The sequence below is a fragment of the Pristis pectinata genome, chromosome 11, assembly GCF_009764475.1.
Source record: "Pristis pectinata isolate sPriPec2 chromosome 11, sPriPec2.1.pri, whole genome shotgun sequence".
Taxonomy (NCBI): Eukaryota; Metazoa; Chordata; class Chondrichthyes; order Rhinopristiformes; family Pristidae; genus Pristis; species Pristis pectinata.
The window spans coordinates 43,325,926-43,345,246 of record NC_067415.1 but is presented as its reverse complement, the minus strand read 5'-3'; the positions used below and the strand labels follow the sequence as shown (position 1 = coordinate 43,345,246).

The 19,321-nt window shown below is 38.1% G+C and overlaps 1 protein-coding gene across 3 annotated transcripts in view; it reads left to right on the top strand.

Annotated features, from left to right (window-relative positions):
• dlg2 (discs, large homolog 2 (Drosophila)) overlaps positions 1-19,321 on the top strand; it is a 567,102-nt gene that overhangs the window by 302,291 nt on the left and 245,490 nt on the right. For all 3 annotated transcript variants that reach the window (XM_052026014.1, XM_052026016.1, XM_052026015.1), the window contains exon 15: positions 12,537-12,693. In XM_052026014.1, the coding sequence (XP_051881974.1) occupies positions 12,537-12,693 (157 nt within the window). The remainder of the gene's footprint in view (positions 1-12,536; positions 12,694-19,321) is intronic.

Below are 19,321 nucleotides of genomic sequence, written 5' to 3'. Positions count from 1 at the left end.
GCTATGTGTTGGATTCTATCTTGTATTTATACTGACTTTCACATCTGTGATTCTGTCATTGATGGTGGAGCTGATTTTGCATCCAAAATTGCAAACTAGTCATTTGTGATCTGTTACTAACATGAACAGTCTTCATGGATATACCAGTGAAGGAGCAATGAAAGCAATTTAGCTGTAGTTTTGCATACTGGTCAGGTTTCAATAGAGATCCAGAGTTGCTAAAAGTCTATATACTGTCAGCAAAACAGTTCAATGCATGTGAGTATGCCATGTCTTATGTAGGCTTGGCCAAAGAAACTCCTCCAATGTTATACAAGAAGTGGTAGAAAAATGATCAGGAACTTAGTCTTTATTGATGGTCATTCTAAATAGTTGGAAGGTAAGCTCACGGGGAATTCTACCACAGTGAAAAATATGTAAACTTTTTGCATTTTTGGTCTACTGAAAATATTAGTTTCTGACAAGAGATCATATTTTCGCTTGTGTTCACTCGTGGCAGTTTAATGATTTTGTGAGAGAGAGTGGTAACAAACACATCTTAGCAAACCTTCCCCCTCCCCCCTATACACACACACACACACACACACACACACACACACACACACACACACACACACACACACACACACACACACACACACACACACACACACAGTATCCAATGGAACAGCTGAACAATCTGTCAGTGTGTTCCCAGGTACCTTAATGAAGCAAATACTGCAAGGATGTTTTTTTTCCTTCATTACAGATCATTTGAAAAATTTCCTGTTAAGATATCCAACTACTTTCATAACGTTTCAGCTGAATTTGTCACGAAAAGACAATTGCAAATGAGGTTAGGCTTAGTACAATCAAAACTAGCTGTGAGTGGAACAAGATTATCGGAGAAGCTCTTTCAAATTTATTGATTCATTTTTGGGTGTCACTCACTGGGCTAGTAGTTATTCCTCATTGCCCTTAAGAAGATAATGGTGAGTTACTCTCCTAAACCACAGTAACCCTTCTGGAGAAGATACTCCCATAATTCTACTGGGTGGGGAGTTCCAGGATTTAGACCCACCAGTATGTCTATGTATGTAATCCAATCAGTTTAATAAGAGCAGATATAACCACATAGAAGCCCCATTTCAAACATCCTTGATTGTATGACAGCTCATTTTGGTGTAAATAAAGTAGTTCCTAGCTTTTCATTTGTACATTTTTCTGACACCAACCAGCTTCTAAGCAAAGATTCATAAGCCTAACTCACAATTTGTTCTTTCTGTGTTGTTTGGCAATCTCTGGAAATGTCACTATAAAATCATGTCTCACCCGAAATATGGTATAAATGGTATTCCCACGTACCATGTTAAGCTCTCTTAGGAATACTTTAGACAATGCATGTGCCACTGTGTTTGCTTCCAGGTCCTAGATTCTATCTTGTGTTCATACTGACTGTCACATTTGTGATTCTGTCATTGATGGTAGAGCTGATTTTGCATCCAATATTGCAAAGTGGTAGTTTGTGATCTGTTACCATTATGAACAGCCTTCCAAGAAAAAAAAACTGGGGGAATATCTTGGCATTGAATATGAAGCAAGAGTGGTTATAATCTTGTTCATATTTTGGAAAAAGTACAGGATGCAAAAGCAGCAAGTTTTTCCTGGCCAAATTGCCCTGAGGGATAACTACTCCAAAGTTATAATCTAGTGCAATGCACTTTAACCTTAACTCACGGGCAGTGTAATTATGGACAGAAGGAGCTTTACTACCTAATTGTACCTTACATACATCATTAGCCTACATCCACAGACATTCTTATGTATACTGTTGCCAAATCTAGAAGAAAATATTGTATATTCACTAATGACCTCAGTCCAGGTACATCTTTGAGGTTTTGGAGCCTAGATAGAGGCTTGTACCCTTTTTTTTTGATTGGCTGCTAATCATGTCCATTCACGTGTAAGCCATGATAAATCATTTCACATGGCACAAAAGCATACTTGTTTCACCTTAATTCACATTCTGCATGCATTATTGCTTTTGAATACCTGCAAAAATTCAAATCTGTCCTTCTTCAGTCTGCGTAGCAATCAGAACATTGAATGGATTACACAAGTATTGATTCATCCCTTGTAACATTTTATCCATAGCTTGGAAGAGGTTTGGGAATGATTTAACACCATGTGGGAAGGTGACATTAATAAGAATAGGGATAATGATAGTTAATGATGGTTACCTATTCTGTTCAACATTTAGTTGTTCAAACACAAAATTAACAGCTTGCTCAGCATTGATGTCTTATGATGTTGTTAGTGGAAATTATTTGTTATTGAACCCCTTGATTGAATATGACCTTGTAGTGACTGGACAGTGTGATTGTTCTGTCTGCTTTTGGAGCTATTACAATCAATAAGGCCCAGTCATTGTGGTCTATCTCCACCAAATCTCCATGCTTCTCCAATTTATCTAATTCCTTTTCAACCTTGCTTTCAATGTACGAGGAATAAGTACTGGCCTGCAACAAATAGGTTTTATTCTTGGTTGAATGTGGATGTCCACTTTATGATCTTTAACACCATGATAGGAAGTAGTAAAATATTCAGAAGGGTGTCCAGACACTGCTGTGCCACCTCTGAACTAAAAAAAGTTTCCATAATTCACTTAAGTTGCTACAACTAGACCTTACTCATCAAGACTGGTCTATTGTAATATTTTGTAACAACACAGGTACTGTCATATATTGTCTATTATATCTCATTAAGAATTGCATTTTTCCCAATATTTGGAGAATTTCTCCCCTATAAATTTTCAGTTGAACTATGTTTTTCCTTACCGAAATTTTGTAAATATTATGGCCCACAACAGAGTAGTCTGCAGAAATATCACTCTTTATTGTGTTACACTTGTTTTGATTAAAACCCGTGCCTTGAAATCTTAACTTATTTTTTTAATTTTCCCTCCACTGTAAATGCCAGTTTCTTCTTCTTCAACTTCATCACACTCAAATTTGACATGACCATTTGGCCTTGCTGTCAGTTTGGGCTAAAATATGCCAGATGTTGCAATATGATTCTTTTGATGGCATCAATTAAAGACAGCTGATTTGAATTTTAATTGTTATCTGGATGATTATTGTATCTCATTTTCTCATATCCCATTGCATATCTCCCACAGATAGTTTATCTAGACATTATGTTTTCTCCCTGGCCCAGGTTAGATGCAATACTTCCCTCTATATTGCTATGACTAAGTACAGGATGATCCATTTGGGATGGACAAAGCTCTTTGACATTTAATGTCATCGTTCCTATCGAAGGTACTTCCTGACAGGCACTCTGAGAGAAAGCTCAAGCATACTGAATAACTTTGGTCAAATCATTTTGTCAGTCAATCCACAAACTAACATAACTCTCGGAACTCTGTTACGAAACCCTCCAAAGTTGCAATGTTATGCAACGTTCTTGAATGCCACAATGTAATTACAATTGAACTCACTTTACTTTTGATTTTATATTCCAAACTTGTAGCTTTTATTTATTCTAAAAGTGTAGGGTTGAAATGCAATTTTAATCTCTTTCTACTACTTTCCCAAAGAGACATCCATTGAATTTTGAGATGTGCGTAAATTGATCAGGGTGATAGATATCACTGGTTCAATTTCAGTTCAGAGGATTGCTTTCTTCTTCACTTGAAATGCAACAATTTCCATACTTTCATCTAATTCTAAGATGCATTTGGTTCTAGAAAAAAAGCTCCATGCACTCAATATAAGAAGTAAAAGACTACATCTTTATTGAACGCTCCTTGTGTCTCAATATATAAAAAACAAAGTAGATATCTTTTTTCTTCAGATCTTGATGACACCAAAACACACACTTGCACACCAAATTCTCCTGCCATTTCAGGTACTGACAGGTCAATGACTGCATCATTTGATCCCAGACTAACCAGAGTCAGGGATCAAATAGTGTAGCATTCGATCCTTGGAATTACTGCATTATTCTGTACTGGTACTGTACCTCTTACCTAATCACTGGCTCACATCAGTCCCTCTATGTCATTAAGAACTTGACAGCTATCAATACAACGTTTGCAGTACTGACACTTCAGGATCACCACTGCTTTACTGGAACTGGTGCTGGGCTTCTGTTAACATGCAGCAAAGAACATAATAACATATGAACTAGAAGCAGGAGAAGGCCATTCAGCGTCTCATGCATGGACCGCCAATTCAATAAGATCAAGTCTGATCTTTAACTTCTGTACCATTTTCCTGCACTAACCCCTTGGTTCCCATAAAAATCTATCACTCTCTGCTTCAGCATCTGAGCCTCCACAGCCCCTTCTGGTAGATAATTCTGAGATCTACTAAATACTAGTGAAGAAATTTCTTAGTCCTGAATGGCTGACATCCTACTTTGAGAAGGTAGCCCCGTTGTTCTAGACAGCCAGCTGGAGGAAACATCATCCCTGTATCTACTCTGTTAAGCCTCTTAAGAATTTTATATGTTTCAGAGAGATACCTCTAATTCTACTAAACTTTGGACTCCTAGGACAAACCCTCATTCAAGAATTAACCTGCTGAACCTTCATTGCACTTCTGTTATTCCAAGTACATTTTTCCTTGGGTCAGGAGACTAGACCTGTAGATAGTATTCTGGGTGCAGTCCCACCAGTGCCCTACATAACTGCAGTTAGATGTTTTCTTTCTTGTATTCAAATCCTCTTGCAATAAAAGCCAAACTACCATGCCTTCTTAATTGCTTGCTGTACTTTAGTTTTCAATGATTCTTTATGAGGATACGCATGTCACCCAGAGCACCAAGACCTTTCAAACTCTTATCATTTAAAAAAAAATACACCTCTTTGCTCTTTCTCAATCACATTATATTTCATCCTCACCCATTCACTTAGCCAATCTCTATCCCTTTGGAGTGTCTTTGTAACCTTCTCAAAAACCATACTGGTACCTCACTCTTTGCATCAGCAGCAAAGATGGATATCTTATGCTTTGTCTCCTCTTTCAAACCGTTGATATAGATTGTGAACTGCTGGAGCCCCAGCACTGATCCCTGCAGTATCCTATCGGTCACATCTTCTCAACTCAAAAATGATCTATTTATTAACCTATTCTGTTTTTATCCAATAATGAATCCTCAATCCATTTTGGTATATTACTGTGAATCCATTATGCTCTAATTTTATTTTATAACATTTTGTGTAGCACTTTGTCAAGGTTCAAATGCACTATATCCACTGGTTTACCCTTATCTTGCTAGTTGCAAACTCAAAAAGATTGTCAAACTTGTCTTGATGCTGGGTCACAACGCCAAGTGTCAACTTACGCCTTTTACCTCCACAGATGCTGTTTGACCCACTGAGTTCTTCCAGGATTCTTTTTTTTGTCACACATTTGTTTTCTCTAATAAATGCATGTTTACTCTGTCCAATCCTATTCTTATTTTCTCAGTCCTCTGCCACCTCTTCCTTGATAATAGATTCTAGCATTTTCCCTCCTGCTGATTATCAGGCAAACTGGTTTTGTAGTTTCCCACTTTCTTTCTTTCTCTTTTTTGTTTGATTACAGGAATGAGTCCCTTGTCTAATATGAGTAAACTATATACCTACTCGGAAAAATATTGCAAGGCAGTTCTTGAGTCAGCCATAGGGCACAGCTTTTTGTAGAGAATCCTGAGAGTTTACAGCATAAGTTAAAATCTACATAATAGATGAGAAGAAAAATTGACAGGAAAATAAGTAATCTATGTTTTTGATCAGATATGTTTCTGGCACTTGAGACTGAAGTGCAACTATGTGAATTCTCCATATAGCAATTTACTAGACTTTGCTGAACTTTGATTGGACTGAGCGATAACATTCTGAACAGTTGAATAGCCTGTGCTCGTGTCCATTGAGCCCCTTGTATAATCACTACCAGTGAAACCGTATCCATTTTAGGGTGCCAAAAGTCAGAAGAAAAGGAAAGTGTACATTTAATTACATGGGGATGTTAATGGCTGAGTTAGATATGACAGCTAATAGGTTATTTATATTGGAACAAAACAAAATGACTGATGGTGTGATCTTACTGGAGTCATGGAGATATATTTATGTATGATTTACATTTACCTTGGTATTTGGTTTATTCTTCCTAAAAGAAAATGATTATTGCTCTATCGTTTGTGTTTGTTTTATTTCTGACTGTATTTCCTCTCATTGCAAATTTTACATTAATTTTACTATTTCTGACTGGCTGCTTTTTAAGGGAGAGATTGCTTTGAGCTTTGAATGAATGCATAAGTTTAAAATGTTGGTCAATGCCTTGAGTGATTTTTAACTATAAATAGATTAATGAGTAGCATTTAGTTCCTAATAACCAAAATAGAGGACAATAATCTGATGTAATTCTATTACGCTATCAGCAGCATGCTTATGTTTACAAATAGTAAGCTTATTAATTGTAGTTCAAAGAAGTTTGGAACAGTGCAGTTTACCAACGTAAGATCTAATCATTTGTAAATTTTATTGTTCTCTTATAAGTAGATGTTCTTACAAAAGCTTTTAAAACTAAAAATTTTGGGAATAGTGTTGAACAACTTTAGAAATAGATTTTGCTATTGACTCAGTGAATTGGATCTGCTTCTGTAAACTATTGACCCCTTATCATTGCTGTTTATTCCAGAATGGCTAAATGCAAAAAAGAAGTCTGTTAATGTTGCATCCATTGCCTTTGCCAAACTGCAAGTTCCACTGAAAATCAGCTATGCTGTCACATTCATTGTTTTTTTTTTAATTAGACCCATGTCTTACTTATTTTTTTATCTGAATTAAACCCATTTAAACTCTGATCATTAATATCAAAATGTCAGTCTTTTCCAGTTGAAAACCAACTTATCCATTAATTCTCCACTCACATTAAAATGTTAAGGTGTGCAAAACTGCACTTTGCACAGTGCATCGATACATTGCCCACTGGTATCAGGTTAATTCCCACAGCTTGTTTCCTATGTCTTGGGTTAATGCAGTTCAGATAGCTTTACATTTTTGTAAGCTTGAAAGCTTGTGCCAGTTAGTGCAAAACCTGAACTGCTCCTTAAACTCACCAGCAGATGTGTAGGAAAAAAGAGGAATGATTTTTGCATATTTGTTAATGGCTGTTGGAACAATCCCACAATGCTAAAAATCATTAGTGTGTTCCCAACTCTTTGCAGTCATCTTGATTGCCAATTCAATAATTCTACATTCCATCAACGATGATAATTATTCCTTTTAGCATAAGACGTCTTGTATGCCTTGCTATGCATGTAGGGAGTTATTGCTAGTTTGCAAATACTGCTTTATTATTCATGAGCTCATTTCTTGGTCTTACTAAGAAGTTGGAAATGGAAGCAAGTGATATAGTCACAATCTTAATAAAGGAACAGCATTAACCACTTTGAAAACATTGCTGATTCTTTTTTGTTTATTTGAAAAGTAATGCTTTTTGGAAAATCTACCTACCATGTCTTACAGACATCAGACTTCAAAATGAATGATCATACATTAGAGAATTGCATTTGAATTGCTCCTTTGGATAAAACATCATGATTACAAAATACGTTATTGAGTGACGAATTTTCCTAACATTATTAGTTAGGAAAATTCTGCTGATTGGGTGAAATTCACTTTCTCCTGGTGGAAACCCAACTATAAACAATAGCAATAATATGGCCTCCTGCTGACAGTGATAAAAATACGATGACCATTATCAATTTGTATTAATGTCGATTTTGGAGATGGTGGTTATACAATCTTATGGCTCTGCTTATTTTAGTTGCAATCAGCTACACTTACTCAACCTCCATAGACTGGCATTGGTTACTATTACTAATCTAGATCAATTAAAAACTGAATTTTAAGCTGCTTAGTGGTTGAATAAATGAATACATCTATCAGCATTAAAGCATTGGAGTAGCTTATGCAGGGACTGCTTGATATTAGCATCATAGAATTTTTTTCTTATGTTTGGGTATTTGCTTCTAAATTTCAGTCTGATTAGTTTAATGTGTCCAAAGAGACTTGAATTTCTTTCAGAATTCTGCCTAGTATATAATCTAGTATATAACCTACATATTAATCTACCTTCCACATTTTGCAGACCGAGACTTTCATTGAAATGAATAGGGTCTCCAATCCTATACCAGAGCTGAGTTCTCAGTATAAAGCTGGAGAATTGCAGCAAGACCAGGCTTTGCTGCTGGGCTCTACATGAAGTCTGACAATGGAGTTTAGTGGCAGGTGTAGCAGTGGGTCTGTGTAAGCCTTATAAGATTTACTTCTGCTGGAATGGCTAAACACCAACTGTTTCTTTCAGAACTGCCAGTCATTGTTAGGATGATTCAGCTCATATACTTCTGTCATAACAGTAATTCTCTTCATGAACAACACAAGAGAAGGTCTATTAGCATTTATTGTGGTTGCTTAACTGAATCACATTAAAATTCAGCTACTCTCTCAGAAAAATTTCATCCATACAAATGCAAGACAGTTTCAAAATGTTGTTAAAGTTAGGTCCAGAATTCTAAACAATTGGAAATCCAATTAAGTCATGGTTCTGATTAATAGGTCTTTGATATCTTCAAGAATTAAAATAATGTTGATGAAGTGATAAGTACTTACCATCATAACTTCATGAAACTGACAGACACTTCTGGACTAGGATTGGTTTAATGCAGAAATTGAGAATTTGCTGTCAGTGACTTTCTGATTTTCTGCAGCGTGATTTTTTTTTACAACCTTGTCCAGCATAATTTGCTAAATCAGTGAAATTAAGAGAACATCAAATGCTTATGATCCATTCTCTTTGCAAATCATCTTTGATGCATGAAAGAGAAATGAATTTTACTGATTTATCATAATTACTGCTTAACGATCTTCCTGCCCTTAAAAAAAAATTTTGTTTGCAATAGAATGGTATTCCTTCAGATAATAATTTCAAAATTATGTTCTTTTAGATTCTATTTATAATGTTCTATATTCTTCATGTGTGTTTGCTCTACTCCCAGCTCTATAAAATGTTTAAACTGTTAGTTATATTATATTTTAACTTCCTTGTATTTTGTCTGTGAAATTTCTCTGAGTGTAGAGTCGGCTTGATGACATTATTGTTTCTAGAACTAGTATCTAATAGTAATCATCTGGGGAAATCGACACTACAGAGATCATTACATTGGGTTGACAATTTTCTTTGAAGTCAGCAGCAGCATAGTTGCTTCCCTGCTGACTGAGAAAATCCAGGCCATAGAGCTGCATTGCAGTGAAGCAAATTGAGGACATGGCTTAAAAGCTGGAACACTTTTTTTGCACTTAGAATATCATAACAGAATTGGGCTAAATGGAACATATTCTTAAAACAATTATGCAAGTTCATCGATTCAATATATATTATACAAACATTGAAAATCATTTGCTCATTTGTCACAGTTTATGCTGGGAAGCTGCTTTAAAATTCAAACAATGACAGAATATCTAAAAATACCAAGCTGTTAGTAAAATAATAACAACAACTACATGTATCATAAGGTGCCTTTATCATTGCAACATATTTAAGCTATTGTTATTGTACAAAGTTTGACTCCAAGCTACATAAAGTGATATTAAAGTTGATAGCCGGAAGGTTTGATCTAAAATGGAGTGGGTTGGGGGCGCGATGGAATGGGGAGGGGAACAGGGTTGATGGAGGTGAGACAAAATAGGGGGGAAAGAGAGAAATTCACATTGTCAGTATTAACTGAAACTGGAACCAGAAATTGAATAAAAGTAGATAATTCTGGAAGTACTTAGTGGGTCAGGTTATGTCTGTGGAGAGATAAAAAGTATTAACATTTCAAGTCAATGACTTTTCTTTAGAATTGGGAAAAGTTGGCAATTAAAAATGTTATAATTGCAGAGAAAGAGGGGAGAGGTGGAAAGAACACATCTTTGATAAAGTGAAGACTGGGAGAGATTGAATGACGCAAGTAGTGTTGATGCTGCTGACTACAGGAGGTGAAGGCTAGTGGATAACTGTGGCTGAGGAAGATACACATAGGAGAAGATAAATGAAATCTGAAATTAGCAGAAGAGGAAGGAAGGGAAAAATGAGTGCTGGAATAACTTAATTCAATGCTGTTCTGGATGAGTGCAGCTTCAACAACTCTCAGGAATTTCAAAACCATCCTGTTTGATTGATGCCAAGTACACCAACATTCATTTCCTCCACTATCAGTGCACTGGAAATTGATTTTATGTTCACTTCCAGAATAGATTCATCACCAGACATCCCTTCAGTATCTTCTGCTGTCTCTTGTTGTTTATCATCTGGACAACATGGATACTTCTGATTTTATTTCCTTTGCATACTAAATATCTCTCTGACTGCAGACTTGGAATACTTAACTGGTGCCCCAATTCTGTGTCTGCTGCTTGATCACTAGCCTTACAAATTTAACTGTTTAACTTAATCATAATTAGTGTACTGAGTCATTGCTTCAATTGCTGTGTCTTTACTCTGCCTGAATTGCACTATATATCTTCATTTGGATTCTTGTCCATGCTGGTTCACCTCTCAGATTATGTTGATTGACCTACTTCAGGAGTATGTCTTGCTGAGTTGCAGTGCCTTGAAAGTTCTTTCACCATGAGATATAATTATACACTCATGCTTCAATTTTCTGATTGTACAGGATTCATAGCTTTCTGCTACGTCAAATGGCTGTGGGATTAAGTAATGTTCCAATTTCTCCATTACATCATAAAATGAGTTATCCTTAGTTTTCTGTGGAGCTTCTAAGTTAATGAGTGTGCAATGCACTTCAGAGTTGATCTTGTGACTAAAATTGTTCCTTCTTTTCCCTTGCTGCAGCATTAAGTGCAGCAACCTCAACACCTCTCCCACTTCAAGACTATTCTTGATCGTGAAAAGCATTTCTATCCTCTTAAGAGGTGAATGATTAGAAGTCTTGCTGTACACCCCCAAGTTGCCTTTGAAGCTTCTCTGTGCTTGAGCCACATTTTTTTTTCTTTCTGCAAAAATATTGTTGCTGTACTCAAGCCTCCAGTTTGTTTAGAGTTTCCCACTCTGCTACAGGCCTACATTCTGTCCTGTTTTACTTTCACTGTAAAATTGGTAGCTGCTGTCTTCAAAACCACTGTTGCAGTCTGCACTTCTATTCTCTCTCGCTCTCTCTCGCTCTCCCTCTCCCTCTCTTGCTCTCCCTCTCTCTCCCTCCTCCCTCCCCCCTAGCTTGCTATAATCTACACAAATCCAGTATCTCATGCTACATTGAGAATCTTTGATGCTTGGGGCCATTTCTTTCTTTCAATTATGGAGTTTCTTGATGTTCACAATTTCAGAGTGCAGAGCTACAACAATCTTAACGATGACCTTTCTCTTATTATTCATCCATATTAGGAATGAATGGATTGTTATGTGTTTGAGGCTGAGTTGTGAACAAGGCTGGAAGTGCTGGTAAATGCCAAATATCTTAATAACTGTACAATGCTCAGAGATCCAAAACAAGAATATTTACTTAATTCTGTTGTACTTTCAACAAGGAGTGAAATAAGCAATGCTCATTGCATTCATGTCATGTCATATATACACATGATAACTCCATTATGTCCTATGGTCATGTAACATTTACATATCATAAATTCACTACCCATGATACAAAGATTTGCTGGACCCTGCAGTTTCATGGAATTAATGAACCCTCAGCTGCAGTCGTATACAGAACATGGAAATGAAGGAAAGAGGATAGGCTGCAGATGACAGTAGGAGAAGGAAAGAGGGGAAGGAGGTGGGGGAGAATGGGATGGGGGAGAAAGAGATGGGGAGGAGGTTATAAAAAGAAGGGGAAGGAAGGGGAGGTGAGAGGGAAGGTCAGACCATGGGAAGCTGAGCAGATCTGCCAACCCGGAAATCAAAAGAACTGCAGGTGCTGAAAATATGAAATGAAGACAGAAAACTCAACAAGTCAGTGGAAAGAGAAACAGAGTTAACATTTCAAATCAAAGATCCTTCACCTGCAAACCTCATGACTTGTGTGACAAGAATTTGTGTTCGAGATTACAGAGTGCCTCCAATCTCTCCCGTCATCACTTTTGCTGCCAGATTAATGGAATCTCAGGGGGAAAAAAATCACAAATGGTCATTATTTGGACATGCACACATTCATACAATAAATTATACATATAAAAGAATGAATAGAAAGCAGAATAACACAGCTTCTATCTGGCTGAAATGTGTTATTTTCTTGTTCTATTAGACAACAAACGTTAATGAGTTAATTAGACTTTGTTATCCAATGATTGGTGTTTGAAAAATCAAAAACTGTGTGCCAGCTAAAATTATCCCAAATTTGATAATGGAGTGATTAGTTCTTTAGCCAGTCAGCTGTTTGTCAAGATTTCACAGCAATTCATTAAGTACAACTGTCAAGGCTGCCCATCAAAGCTTTTAGCAAACGCAGTTAAAGGGGGTAGAAAATAGCTTTGAAAGCCATAATTTGGATATTACTTTTTATATTTGCAGGGAGCCCAGAAAATTTGTGTTGCACAGAGGATCCAGTGGATTGGGCTTTAACATTGTTGGCGGTGAAGATGGTGAAGGGATATTTATCTCGTTCATCTTGGCAGGTGGACCAGCAGACCTTAGTGGAGAGCTGCAAAGAGGTGACCAAATTCTATCAGTAAGTCATTTTTGTTTGTACAAGTTAAACTGAACTTTAATAGTTTTGTCATGCTGTTTCTGATCAATAATATGTGCAGCTTATCCATTGTGACCAAGATAGGAGTGTTGATACAGTATGACTAAAGAAAGCGCTTGGACCTAAAAAGTGAATAATGGCCAACACCATGCACAGTGATGCCAAAGCTGATGAGAAGGTGGACAATGAAAAATTGTTTTTTTTTTAACCTTTAGGAACTAATTGGGTTGAGGTTGGCTTCAATTCCATCAGTTCTAAACTGGCTATAATGACCCTATTATGTCCTGTGTTAATGTAGCATTTACATATCATGAATGTACTACCTGGCCTGCAAGGATCTGCTGGACCCTGCTGCTCCATGGAATTAATAAACAATTAGGTGGAGCCATACACAAGACATAGTACTGAAGGAAAGGGGGTAGGATGCAGATGATGGTGGGAGATGGAAGGAAGGAGTGGAGATGGAGAGGGGAGGGGCATAAGCTGCCACAGGAATTCAATGGAGCAGGTGGGTGAATTGCTTGGGAAGTTCTGGACTCTTGCCGTTTTTCTTGGCTACCTCCTCCATCTTGAATAGTCATGGGCCAGGAATTCATGCAAGTAGATGAGGATATTGCATTTTTCAAGGAGGCTTTGACTACATTCTTGAAGCATTTTCTCTGTCCTGGAAATCTCTTGCTTTGATAGATTTCAGAGTAGAGCTTGCTTCAGGAATCTGGGGTCAGGTGTGCAATGGGTCCATACATCAGAGCTGGTTGAGCATTTTAGAGCTTTGAAGTTGGGATGATGTCCATGAGTTTGCAATTTTGATGATACTCTCCAGTGCATTCAGATGTTTTCCGTGGCTTCAGGCCTCTGAAGCATACAGGTGAGCCAGGATCACTGCTGCTCAATGGACCACAAGCACAGTGCAAATGATGTCTTGATCTTTGGAGGAGACCATCACATCTGTACTGGCTGAACCACTTTTCATCAATATTCACAAAGGAAAAAGACTTCGTTGTTGGAGTGAAGGGGTAGTTGAAAATCTAGTGAAGGTATCCATAAATTAAGAGGAGGTACTCAATGCCTTAGTGGGCTTAAAAATAGATAATTCCCCAGGATCAGATGGGATTTATCCCCTGCAGCTACTAGAGGAAATGGAAGAGATTGCTGGGGCTCTGGCTGAGATATTTACATCTTTGCTGCATACGAGTGAGGTACCAGGTGAATGGAGGACAGCAAATGCGATCCCCCTTTTCAAGAAAGGCAGCAGCAAAAAGCCTGGTAGCTATAGACCTGTGAGCCTTTCATCAGTGGTAGGGAAGATACTGGAAAAATTTTCATGGAGGAAGAAGATTAATGATCACTTAGAAAGGCAGGGACTAATCAGAGATGGCCAACATGGCTTTCTAATGGCAGATCTATCTGACCAATTTGATTGAATTCTTTGAAGAGTTAACAAAGTTTATTGATGAGGGCAGAACATTAGATGTGATTTAATGGACTTTGACAAGGTTCCATTTGGAGACTGGTTCAAAAAGTTAAGGCCCATGGAATCCAGGGCAAGTTAGCAAACTGGACCCAAAGTTGGCCTGACAATAGAAGACAGTGAGTGGTGGTAGAGGGTTGCTTTTGCGATTTGATGCCTTTGAGTAGTGGTGCCCATAAGATTAGTGCTGGGACCCTTCCTGTTTTTAACATATGTGAATGGCTTGGATGTTGATGTGGGAGACATGATCAGTAAGTTCACGAATGACATGAAGATTGGAGGTGTTCTTGATAGTGTGGAAGGTAGTCTTAGGTGTAGAGAGATATCAATGTTTTGTTGAAATGGACTGAAAAATGGGAGATGGAGTTTAAACCAGACAAATGTGAGATGATGCATTTTGGGAACATTAACAAGGCTAGGACATACACCATGAATGGTAGGGTCTTAGGGAGTATTGAAGAATGGAGGGACCTTGGATACAAGTCCATAGATCCTTGAAGGTGCCAACAGAGTTAGAGAATGTGGTAAGGAAAGCATATGGGATACTGACCTTCATTAGTCAGGACATTGAATACAAAAGTAGGAAGGTTATGCTCTAACTTGATAAAACCTTGGTCACACCGCTGCTGGAGTACTGCATGCAGTTCTGGTCACCAGGTATAGGAAGGATGCAATGGAACTTGGAGAGAGTGGAGAAAGAGAGTCACCAGGATGTTCCCTGGGATAGAGCTGTTCAGTTATGAGTAGAGACTGGAGGAGCTAGGTCTGTTCTCCCTGGAGTGGTGGAGGTTAAGAGGGGATATGATTGAGTTATATAAAATTATGAGGGATATAGATAGGGCAGACTGCAGGAAATATTTCTCCATATCAGAGAGAGATAAAACTGGAAGGATACATTTAGAATAAGGGGGAAGGGACTTAGAGGGGATATGAGGGGGACCTTCTTGACCCAGAAGGTGATAAGACCATAAGACATAGGAGCAGGATTAGGCCATTTGGCCCATCGAGTCTGCTCTGCCATTCAATCATGGCTGATTTATTTTTCCCTCTCAATCCCATTCTTCCTGTAGCCTTTGACTCCCTTATAAATCAAGAACCTATTAACCTCCGCTTTAACTATACCCAATGACGGCCTCCACAGCTGTCTGTAGCAATGAATTCCACAGATTCACCACCCTCTGGCTAAATACATTCCTCCTCATCTCTGTTCTAAAGGTACGTCTGAAGGATAAGTACCTGGACTGCACTGCCTGAGAAAGTGGTTGAAGCTGGGCTGATGACGACATTTAAGAAATGTCTAGATGAGCACATGAATCACTCCAGTGCAATCACATCTTTCCCATAATGCATTGACCAAAATCATACATATTATTCAGGCTTTCATTTAACAAGCGTCATTTACAATTCTAACATAACCTCTCTGCTTTTATGCTCTGTGTATTGGCAAATAAAGAAAAGCACCCCATATACCATTTTAACAACTTGCTCTGCTTGCTATCATTCAGGATCTGTGGACAGATCCCCTTGTACCTCCACACTTCAAAACATCCTCCCAGTTACTGTATATCCTATTGCCTTGCTGCATCAATCCAAAGGCATTGTCTCACATTTTTCTAGATTCAATTCCATTATCCACTTTATGTCCAACTGACTTGACCTTCTATATCTTTCTTTCTTCTTGTCAACCACATGCCCAATTTTTGTGACACCTGCAAACTTCATCAATAAGTCAAAAACATTAATATATGCAACAGAAAGCAAGGGACTGAGTACTGAGCTGTGTGGAACCCCACTAATATTAGTTTTCTCGTCACAAAAGCACCCATCACCCATTACCTTCTACTTCCTGCCACTGATCCAATTCTGGATCTAATTTTGAATCTAGTTCACTACTTTCCCTTGGATCCCATGTGTTTTTACTTTTATGTCCAGCTGTCATGTGGGATATAATCAGAAGTCTTACTGAAATCTATGTGAAGTACATCAAAAACACTGCCCTCATCTATTTTCCATGTTACCTCAAAAATTTCAGTTTAGTCAGTCAGACATGACTTTTCCTTAAAAGAATCTATACTGACTATTCTTGATTAATCCATACATTTATAAATGAAGATTTATATTGTCCCTTCCAATAATTTACCCATCACTGAAGTTAAACTAACTTGCCCAGAATTACTTGGTTTATTCCTTCCTCCCATTTCAAACAACTGTGCAACACTAACAGTCCTCCGGTCCTTCCACACCACTGTAGTCGAGGAGGATTGAAACATGATGGTCAGAGTCCCTGCACATTTCTTCCTTTGCTATTTTTAATAGCCTGGGATATATTTCATCACCATCTGATCCATGACCCACTTTCAAAGATGCTAAACTTCTACCTTAACTATGATATTGGCAATATCCCTCTCTGTTGTAAAGACAGCTGCAAAATATTCATTAAGAATGTTATCCACATCCCCTACTTGCACATATACATTGTCTTTTAGGTCTCTAGTAGGCTGTACTCTTTCCCTAGTTAACGTTTTGCTCGAATGTGCTTATAAGACATCTTTGGATTTTCTTTGACTTTATCTGCCAATATCTTTTCATTGCCTTTTCTTTGCCTTCTAAATTTCTCTTTTAATTTCAACCCTACACCCTGTATTCTTCTTGGCTTTCTGAAGTATTCATTTCTTGGTATGTAACCTACATTTCTCTGTTTTGCCTTATCCCATCCACTATGGTCCTTGTCATTCAGAGGCTTCTAGATTTGCCAATCCTGCCCTTTTTCTTTGTGGAAACATGTTTACAGTGAACCCAACCAGCCTTTACATTCAATGAATCATCCTCCATACCATCTGACACTCTTAATCAGATTCTACCACTGGACGCATCTTCCCTTCCCTTTTCAGCATTCCAAAGGGACTCTTTCTTCTGGGACCCTGGTTTACTCTTCCATTTCCACCAACCATTCCCCTCCTAAAGCACATTACTTGCTCTTTTATCTTTTACCACCATCCAGGGACCCAAACAGTCCTTCCAAGTGAAGTAGTAATTGACTGGTGTTCCCTCCAATTTAGTGTATTGCACTCAGTGCTCACAATGTGGGTTCCTCTACACTGGAAAAGCATATGAAGATTGGGTGACTGATTTGCTGAACACCACCTTTAATTACCCATTCCAATCCTACTCTGACCTCTGTCTTCAGCCTCTTTCATTGTTCCAACAATGTCCAATTTAAGCTTGAGAAACAATACCACATCTTCCATTTGGGCGTACTGTAGTCTCACAACTGAATATTGAATTCATCAATTTCAACTAACCACCATTTTTCCCTCTCTCCAGAAATGTTGCTGTACCTTTCTGTTTCAAATTGTTTCTTTTTTGCTTTCCCTACTTGCAATTTTTTTGAAGTAATTGTGTTCTCTCTCTTCCCTGCCCCCCCCCACCCCCACAAACACAAACACAGAATTACATTTGTTTTCCCACTTTTCCAATTATAATGCAGGGTCCTTGACCTGAAGCATTGACTTTGTTTTGATCCCCACTGATGCCATTTGACTATTAAGTGCTTTCAGCAATTTTCTGTTTTAGCTTTAAGTCTGGAATTGCCCTCCTTGTTTCATTTTCTACATACTAAGTAAAAAAAAGTTCTCTTGAATGCAGTTTAGGAATTCTGAGCCCTCATACCATTTATATTTGCTGTATCTTAGTTAATATTTCAGTAATTAATATACAGTCCTCCCCTGGCTCGACCCCCCACTATTACCTCCGTAGTGTTTTTGTACTTGTCAGATATTTGCCTGGAAACTTACTCTTCAATTTTCCTCCAACTATTTGGAGGCCTATGCTGCTATCTCAGCATTGCCTCCGTTTTTCACTTTTGTTCAACCCATATGGCTTCATTTGATGATCCTTCTAACATAACAACCCTTTTCACAACTGTTATGTTTCTTGAACCAGGATAGCCATCTTCCCTTTTTTTTCCCCCTCTATATCTCATCTGAAAACCCTGTAACTGGAAACATTAAACTGCCATTTCTGCTCCCTCTTTAAGCCACATTTTCATAATTGCAGAAGTGGATGTAGTACATTTTGAAATCAGAAAGCTTTTGATCAGGTTACATGTATGAGGTTGGTCAACAAAGTTAGAGCACCTAGAATTGGGGGAACATGCTGTCAAAGATTGAGAACTGCGAAAGCTTAGACTGCAGGTAAACAATTCTTTCTCACACTGAAGCAACAAACAATGTGCTGGAGGAATTCCGTGGGTTGAGCAGCATCTGTGGGGGAAAGGAATTGTCAACATTTCAGGTCAAAACCCTGCATCAGGACTAGAGCAGGATTTCCACTCTTGAAGCAGGGTTTCGACCTGAAATGTCGATAATTCCTTTCCCCCTACAGATGCTGCTCAACCCACTGAGTTCCTGCAGCACATTGTTTGTTGCTCTAGGTTCCAGCATCTGCTGTGTCTTATGTCTCCTTTCTCAAGTTGGCTGGCTTTACTTAGTGGGGAACCACAGAAATCAGTGCTTGGGCTCTGACTAATCACAATCTATATCAACAGTTTGGCTGAGGGAACCAAGTGCAATATTTCCAGGTTTTACTGATGATATACAGATAGACTGGATTAAGGGTAATGAGGAGAACGTAAAGAGAATATAGTCAAGCTAACTGAGTGGGTGAGAACATGGCAGGTGGAATATAATATGGAAAAATATGAGGTCGTCCACTTTGGCACACCAAACAGAAGAGCAGAGTTTTTTTGGTGGTGACAGATTGGAAAATTTTGATGTTCTCGTACATAAGTCATTGAAACCCAACATGAAGGTGATGCAAGTAGTTAGGAGGGAAAATGGTACATCAATTTTTATTACAAGAGGATTTGAGTTAAAGAGTAAAGTGGTCATATTGCAATTATATAGGACCTTGGTTAGACCTCACTATGAAATTGTGTGCAGGTTTGGTCTCCTTACTGAATAGAGTATGCACTTGCCATAGAGGGAGTGCAGCAAAGATTCAATAGACTGGTTCCAGGGTTAGTAGTTTTCCATATGGAGGGAAATTGAGTAGACTGGGACTGTATTCTTCAGACTTTAGAAGAATGAGAGGAGATCTCAACAAAACTCCACTAAGTTCTACAAAATTCTTCAAGGGCTT